This window comes from Mugil cephalus, chromosome 13 (genome assembly GCF_022458985.1).
Source record: "Mugil cephalus isolate CIBA_MC_2020 chromosome 13, CIBA_Mcephalus_1.1, whole genome shotgun sequence".
NCBI classification, from domain to species: domain Eukaryota; kingdom Metazoa; phylum Chordata; class Actinopteri; order Mugiliformes; family Mugilidae; genus Mugil; species Mugil cephalus.
In genome coordinates this window covers 18,617,044-18,625,658 of record NC_061782.1, presented here as the reverse complement: position 1 = coordinate 18,625,658, position 8,615 = coordinate 18,617,044, and the positions used below count along the sequence as shown (strand labels likewise).

Sequence of the window (8,615 nt, the reverse complement as noted above, 5' to 3'; positions counted from 1 at the left end):
GTGGTATTGAAAAAAACTTTCTCATTGACCCATTCACTGATGAGCTCAAATTGCCACTGGGAGCACCCTTGGGTTCGGTGTCTTGCCCAGATTTACTCTGAAGTGCCAGTCCTGCCTTTATTGGACATCTTCATCTCTACCACCCCAGCCATTTATGTATCTAGACTCCTTCTCCAGATATTAAGTAATTAATACTGAGAGTGATTCAACAGAGCTGATTTTGGGTGGGTGAAACTCTCTGCAGAGAGATGATGACATTTAGCATCTCATTCGTTCTGAATCTCTGAAACGTAAGCATGAGTGCAGCTTTGGTGACTGTGTTTTGAGCTTGTGTTCTCCACTCAGTCCTGTTAGACTGACTCTCGTTTTGAGTCACAGTCAATTTGAATGTATCCACAATGAGGAGATTTCACAGCTGGCAAAGCCAGAGTGAGCTCTGTCGGCTCTAATGACCATCAACAACTAAAAACATTGACTGCATCAATTACAGACGGACGTCACGCTGGCTTCAAAACTTCAAAAAATAAAAATGGAAAAACTTGGTCCACATTCCAGCTCCCTTTATTTTAAAACTTTTCATTTAGTTTTCAGCTGAGAAACATCATCAAACACATTTATATTTCATTTCTGGACTGGGCCGTACAAAGGGGTGGTCTGATCTCTCTATTTGTGTTGTCTGTTCTTGGCTTCAGTCGTGGCTCGCTCTCTTCACGACCATGTTTCACTTTGTCGCCCGACTCCCCCCCCCCTGCTGAGAGGGGACTGTCACACAGCACTGTGCCAGGCCCGGAGCTGGAAGACACACAACCGCGCACAATCTTCTCGCCGTCTCCCGTATTCTAGACAGAAAACACCTCCTGCTCGGTTTTCCCCATGTCACCGTGCTGTGAGCCGCGTTCCTCAGGGCAGATTTGAAGCATGTGGTGGCAAGAGATTTACATAGATATATCTCTCCCATTAACATCTGCTCCCCTGGCCTGCTTCCGCTCTCCTTTCCAGAAGGCCGCCGCACACATCCACGTGCGCACACACGTACGCGGCCGCTCGTCCGCGGTTGACAATCAAGGACAGTTGGTTTTGAGCGGTGTCAGGACAGTTAGACTCTCACGGGGAGTCTCCAAACTACAGGCGACTGGCACGCGGACAAACACTCAGAGAGCACATTTACGGCCAAACACTGAACGCCATCTGTCAGTCACTGTAGGAGAATATTACTGCTGACACACACACACACACACACACACACACACACACACACACACACACACGCGTGCGCGCACACACTCTTTCTGTCTGGCTGAATCTGTATTTATCCCACAAAATTCACACCGAAACTGGCTCGTGTGCAGGAAAGTGAAAGAGTGTGTGTTTGTGTAAACACAGCATGTCCGTTTTGTCAGGAAGGTTGTAGTTTCTTCATGTTACAGCCTGTAATTAATAATATCGATCCTGCTCACGTGATTGATCATTGGTGGAATAGTTAACCAATACCAGGATGAGAATTACTTTGTCCCACAGTCAGATTCATTAATTGTATCAACTGATGATAGTTATAGTTAAAGTAACATTTATGCTGCATTTAAATCTTGCAAATAGACAATTAGAGGTCATTTCAACTGCTTTAAAAACATTTACTCAAGTACTGTACAACATTCTGAGCGCCCTTCCTGCCTCCTATCACATTTCAGAATCAGATATTGTCCTTGCAAAATAAGAACTAAACTTTTAAACGACCAATTATTATATTAAGAGGTGGTACATTCCTATTTTAAAGCATGATGCTACATGCATATCATATGCAACATCAAGAAGAAAATTATGTCAATGCAAATGAGCTATTAACTAATATATATGCGCTAATTTGAAGAAATATATGATAAACCTTGTGCATTAAAATAAGACAAAATGCGCATTATGAATGTTTTCTTTGACTAGTCTGAAATGAGACACATTCTAAAAGCAAAACAGAATTTTATAGCACAGTGTTGCTAAATAATGCTGGTATTTAGCGCTAAAATCACTAAAGCATTTTGATGCATTGTCTTTTCTACCCACCTGAACACTTCTTCCTTAACTGCTGTTAGATAATTTAATTTCCATCTATATTTCATATGTTTTACATTTACAATAGTAATTATTAAAGATATTAAAGCTGTCAGAAAAATGTTGCTGAGCTACAACATATATCATACAGCTCTGAAATGTAAAGGAAAAATACAGCAGCAAAAGTATCTCGGAATTGTACTTAAGTATAGTACTTAAACAAATGTGTGGTATTTTTTACCGTGCCAACCAATTTACGTCTGGGAAACGACTCGATGTTAGCTGGCCTTGTAATTTATATAACAAATGCCACAGATGAGAGCTTTATTCCGGTGCTGCTTCATAAATAACTCCTTATTAAATTAACTTGATCTATTTTCCGTTGTGTTCCGAGCGTCCCGTGATAACAGATGATACAACCGGCCTGAAACAATAAAGCACATGGACGTCACTCCGCAGCCCCGTCCTCTCACTTCCCTCGACCCTGCCGCGGACAAAGGGAAGTGTCAACACCACTTCTCTAACTGCACAATTAACATGCAAATGAGCTCAGTCGCTAATGGCGATGGCAAAGCGCTCTTATGATGGAAATATGCTTTCTGTTTTGGCAGTACGGGTTAAACATTAGTCTATGGAATCAGCTGAGGACAGGAGGGCAGAGGGGCCTCGAGGCTTCCCCCAGGGCAGGGAGAGAGAGAGAGAGGGAGAGGTGGACTCAGAGAGGGATTGGCCTTTGCACCTGCTTCACTATGACTATGACACGCACACACACACCGACCAGGCGGTTATAATCAGCCCCGTTCAGGCTGTCAGCCCGGTCAATAACTTATCCCCTCAACTGCTTTTGTTCTAGCAGCAGCTCGGGCTGATGCGGCCGCTGCCCCTTATTCAACTGAAATTTATTTTCAATTGCTGCCCTCAGGCTCCGGCCCCGCAGCAAGCTCAGCTCACTGACCGAGCAAGCAAACAAACCAGCAGACCACTTCACATTCACATTCACACACTGACACGCGGGCGGGACCCTTCAGAGCGAATGCAGCTACAGTCTGTGATTGCCAAATGAGATGTTTGTACAAACTCTGGAGATGTAATAGCCTTAACTGCCCCTCCTGTTTGCGCATGTCCGACTAAAAAGCCTTTACATTTGCAGCTTTGTAAAACTCTCAGAGTTGGAAGGGGTGTTTTCATTACGACAACTTTGCAGATTCGGCTGTGGATGAGGCAGCTCGGTCACAGGGCCACTGACTAACGCTGACAGGAGTCCCTGTCTCGTTAGCATCGGTGCCCAAGAGAAAAAAAAAAAAAGAGGCCCGTTAGTGTGTGTGAGGAGAGGCCAAACAAAGCAGGGTTGCTCTAAGTGATAAACCTCGAGTGGCTCGCGGTAACAGGTGTGTGCTCTGTAAAGGGCCAATCATTTGTCAAGCAACGTGAAAAGAGGAGCTGATGGCCACAAGTCCATTCAGGCGTCGCTGACCGGCCCGGCAAACAAAAACACAGATGACTTCTGAGGAAATTATAGCTTCTGTCTGTCTGTCAGTCGTATTCTCAAGTGTCAAATAAACATTGTTTACAGCTGTCTTGTAATCATTTGCGCTACTTTGCACATTTAACATCTTGGCTGCATACTTCTGGCACTTTAACATGCATTGTATTCACGTTATGTGTGAGAAAAGTGAAACAAGTGAAAAGAGAAGTTATAAGCGCTTCTGCAGATTATAAAAAAAAGTTGCTGAAATGCCTGCGAGTAAACAGCAGTAAACGTAGAATGTTGTCTCCAACTTTCCATCTTTGCTTTTTCTGCTTTACTGAAAAAAAAGAGGATTTTTGAATCTCTGTGTGCATTTGCATGATTAAAAAGAAAGCTGAAGTCTGATGAGGATCATTTTTGTGAACCCTGCCAACGAGATAAGCCTGAGAAACACGGAAAGTGTATAATTCCCACGTAGTGTTCAGCTACTTTTAAGCTTTTAACAGCATTGGGGGAAAATCCTACATTTCGGTGCAATTAAACACTCCTGTTATATCATATGATCGTCGTATCAGACCAAGACCCACAAAGACAAAGGAGGACATACAGTGATTTGCATTTGTCTTGTGCATGCTATTTGCATGTGCATGATTGTTTTGTGGCTTACTTACAAATGATCTCCCTGTCTGAATGAACCAGTGCCTGATAGTAGCAGCAGCAGCAGCAGCATTCTCAGCTCCTAATTAGCCAGAATTAAGAAGTATTTCTCGGCCCATTGAAGAGTCCATTTCCTTTGAAACCAGAGCATAATAAACCTTAAGTAATTACCCCAACTCATGACTATTAACTCGCAAACCGCCAGCTTCCCCTGACAACATCCTCCTCAGTGTTGTGTGGTTAAAAGGCCATTGCAGCTACCCAGCTATTTACATCCCATCTGGCAGCCTGCGAGAGGACAGACAGGCTATACTCATTCCTAAAGACAAAAAAAAGTGTAAAATGAACTCTTTCACTCTTTCTCAACTTAACCACAGAACTCGTGTTTTCATCCATCCGAATAAGTTACAAAAGGGCTTCTTCTCCTTTTCTTTTTCTGTCTTTCTTTCTCTTTTTTAATCCACACACTCATTTACATGCAACCGGGTAAAAGGGGGGAGTGTGAATGTATAATCTTCTACGTTTAGTAGCCTGTAATCCCGACGCTTTCCTGTGATGTGATTTTCTCCTTTCGGTCCCCCATGAACAATTAACTTGTAATCTCCACAAACATGCATTCTGTCGCTGCAGAGATGAGACGGGAGAAACACCCAAGGGACCCGGCGGACAAACCGCTCTGCGCTCCCCGAGGAGGACCACTTTCTCCCCGCTGCTGCAGGGATCAGCTCATCTTGGCTCCATTAGGCTGCTCCCCTCATTTCATCCCGATCTCCCCGTTTTGTTAAAACATTTTGTGTTAAACAAACGTTGTCTAGTCAAATGCGCGTTAAAACTCACCGCGAGCTGCCGTTGAAACACGAGGCCTATAAAAATACGGGAAGGAAATTATATTTCTGTTTGAAATTGAGGTCAAGCGGCTTGTGGTTGCAGAGAACCGACCTATAATTATTTCAGAGTTTCTACACTTAAAGCACTTTCGAAATCTGATTTTTATTATCACACACAAAAAGAAATCCTTTGTAGACAGTTCTGTCTACAGCTTGAAATTTGATTTGATATTTGAGTTACGGTGTGGGGTTATTTAAACGATTAAAAACTGATTTAATTGTCTGACATAAATTTTCATTTACAAAAAAGAGGAAATTATATACATATATATATATACTGATGCATGTTCTGCATCGTGAGTCCTTTTATTTTAGACAAGTAAAAAAATCAAACGGACCAGTAGAAATAAACCGTCTAAGTAAGCACATCGTGGTGTTTTAAAACGAGGCCTCTTTGGAGTTTGGATCATTACGCACACACAAAAAATACAATTAAACTGTGAAAAATTTAAGAATTAAATAGATTTGGTTACAATAAGATGTCTAATTGGGAGAATGTTTGACTGTCAAAAAGTTATGAATGTGAGCACCATTGAAAATAAATAGTAATAAATCATTTAAAAATATATATGTATAAAAACCTGACTTAAGGAACTAACTACAAAGTTGACCTTGGATATTTTATTTGAATGTGTAAAAAAAGGAGGGAAAAAAAGAGGTGAAGAGAGAACAACTTATTTATAATTTCAGTTTTATTGAAATGTCATCCAGGGACTCTCTGGGTGATAATAAATATTTCATCAGTCATCAACAATGTACAAAAATAAAGACACGGGGTCTCTGGGCATAACAACTTCGGTTCAGCAAAAAACAATCATGCTGTGATCATTACACCATCATGCAAAAAATAAAAAATAAAAATAAAAAACAGAGAGAAATCAGAGCACAGGTGGATACACAATGAGCCACATAACTGAAATAAATCTAAAAACTTAGATTTTAAAACTAATGTTTCACTGTGCCTGAATCGATTTATCCAAACACATAAAGGTCATTATTTTTTTAAAGGAGGAGTTTAAAATCCTTGGTACAAGGCACAGAGAGCATTCTTTGTTTTCACAAAATGACGCCTAATAAAAAAAAAAAAAAAATACAGAGTTAAATCAAAATGTTCATGCAGCCTCCTTCAACTTCAGCACCGCTCTGTGAACCGACTTCTCAGTCAAACTCGGGAGGTTAGTGGCTTCTTGTTTCATGACACAACTTTTTCTTTTTGCCATCAACTGGCAAAATCTTCAGTCTTTATAAGTCCTTGTTACAAGGAGGAAATGAACGCGTTTTTTTTTCTCATACACCAAACAAGAAAACAGACTAAACAACAACATGCACCAGCGAGGTCAAATTCACCCTCATGCCCTGAATTCTCTATTTACAAACACCATCACATGTGTCAGTCCCGGCTGTTTGCCGACACCGGGCATCATTTCAGCCCGTCCTTCCCCTCCCCTGTGAGTCTCGTGAGGCCGGTGGACGTGATGGGGATGTGTGGAGGGGGAGGCACCTGGCAGATGGTGCAGGGACACGGCAGTCCGGCCCAGTGCTGGAAGCCGGAGCCCAGCTGCAGGGCCGGGGGCGCAGCCGGGGAGGCCTTCAGCAGCGAGTGGGGCGCTCTGATGGACGTGAGTCCCGGCAGCGCGCTCGTCAGAGTGGAGGACGTGGAGGAAGACAGCGCGCTCCCGAGGAGAGGGTGCACCTGGTGCGCGGCGGCTGCCGCCGCTGCGGCCGCTGCCGCCGGACCACCGGAGTGTCCGCCGGGCCCGCCTGTGTGCGCCATGGTGCCGCAGTGGAAGGCTGAGTGCTGCCCCCCGTAAATCTCCCCCACCAATCGCTTCATCTCGTCCAAGGAGCTGGTGAGCATCAGGATGTAGTTCCTGGCCAGAAGCAGCGTGGCAATCTTGGACAACTTCCGCACCGACGGCCCATGTGCGTAGGGCATCACCTCTCGCAGGCCGTCCATGGCCAGGTTGAGGTCGTGCATGCGCTTCCTCTCCCGGCCGTTGATCTTGAGACGGAGCTGGAACATCTCCTCCTCGGTGACCTGCTTCTTCAGTTTGTACTTGTTGCTGCTGCTGCTTTCTACGGACGGTGACTTGGCGTTTGCAGACCGCAGGTGCTCGCCGCCGGGTATCTTCTGGCGCAGGTGCTCTACGCCCTGCGTGGAGGAGGACACGGAGGAGCCGACGTGGTGGTGGTGGTGGTGATGCGGGAGGTGTTCTCGTAGAAACATGCTGTCCATGTCCGGAGAAGAGGCTCTGCTGCTCGGGCTGGAGTCTGAATTCATTTTATGGGTTTGCTTCCGAGGTTGTTGGGTAGGAGGTCGCTGCTGGCTTCCTCCCTCTCTCTCTCACTTTCACTCTCTCCTCCTCTCTCTCTGACTCTCCGTTTCTGGAGCCTTTGGTGTCTCTGGTCACCTGATGTTGACTGTATTCCTCCTGTCCTGCGCTCTTGTCCCCTCTTATCACATCGGTGAGCGCCTCGCTTGTGCCGCCGCTGACTTTCTCTCCGTGTGCGTGTCTCGGTGACTCTGCGGTGAGGAGGACACTGATAGTGGGTATTTATACGTGCGGACAGACAAAAGCGGCTCTCCTATTCATAACGCCTAGTTAGGAGGATGACGTGCCCGCGAGAAAGGGGGCGGTGTGCTTTGACTGTCCCAGTGACCGCGGTGGGCAACCATTCACTGCCATTGTCAGGACACTGTTGGGGGGCACAGCGTGTCTCTCCTCTCCTCTCTCTGCAAAAAGGTACACATGCTCTTCGCGTTGGTTTATTTTGCAACGGTCCCTCTGAATATTTTTGGTAACACCTCGAAGTGTGTTTTACGCACGGAATAGACGTTAACGCTGCAAATGGTTTAGTTACTTGAACGCACCAGGGATAGGAGAGCCCCAAAAATCCACTTATCTCACGTACACTTCTAAGAGAGGTGTTTTATCGGATGGTTAAAATCTAAACCAAAAGTCTCCGCGGTTCGGCGGGTGGTTGCCTGAGGGAGTGAGGAGGAATGAAGGGAAACTGCGCTCCCATTCAGCCGCAGGGGAGCAGAGCTGGGCCTCCGCGGGGACAGAGGTAACAAGCTCCGCTCCGGCTCTCGGCACTCTGCTGGCCATATGGCAGCATGTGGGCGTCAGAGTTTACCCTCATGTCTGGACCTTCATTAAACGCATCATCTTCCTTTTTTTTTTTTTTTTTTAAACAAGAATGATAATAATAAGTAGAAGAGTTGTGTCACTACAAAATAAAATAGAAATACAGTTTTAGAAATACATTTTGAATTTAATTATTCACACAAATACCAAATAAAACACTGGAAGAAAAATCTTAAAATCAGTCTAAGTTCATTTAAAATACCCAAACATATTTTCCCGTAAAAAACACTACAAAATAATTAAAAAGGACAAATTAGGAAAATTATGATGCATTTAAACTGTTCATAAAAACTAAAAAGGTGACAACTTAAAAGTAATTAGCAAATACTTAATTTACACGTTTATCTTTTATATAAACGGCTTTATTTGTTAAGGAAGTCAGGAGGCAGATCTCTAAAGGTGCATCACGTT

General features: G+C 44.3%; 1 protein-coding gene across 1 annotated transcript; it reads right to left on the bottom strand.

Annotated features, from left to right (window-relative positions):
* Positions 1-5,729: 5,729 nt before the first annotated feature.
* olig3 (oligodendrocyte transcription factor 3) lies at positions 5,730-7,777 on the bottom strand. Its single transcript, XM_047603474.1, has one exon. The coding sequence runs from the start codon at positions 7,334-7,336 to the stop codon at positions 6,476-6,478; it is 861 nt and encodes a 286-aa protein (XP_047459430.1). The 5' UTR covers positions 7,337-7,777; the 3' UTR covers positions 5,730-6,475.
* Between the last annotated feature and the right edge of the window lie 838 nt (positions 7,778-8,615).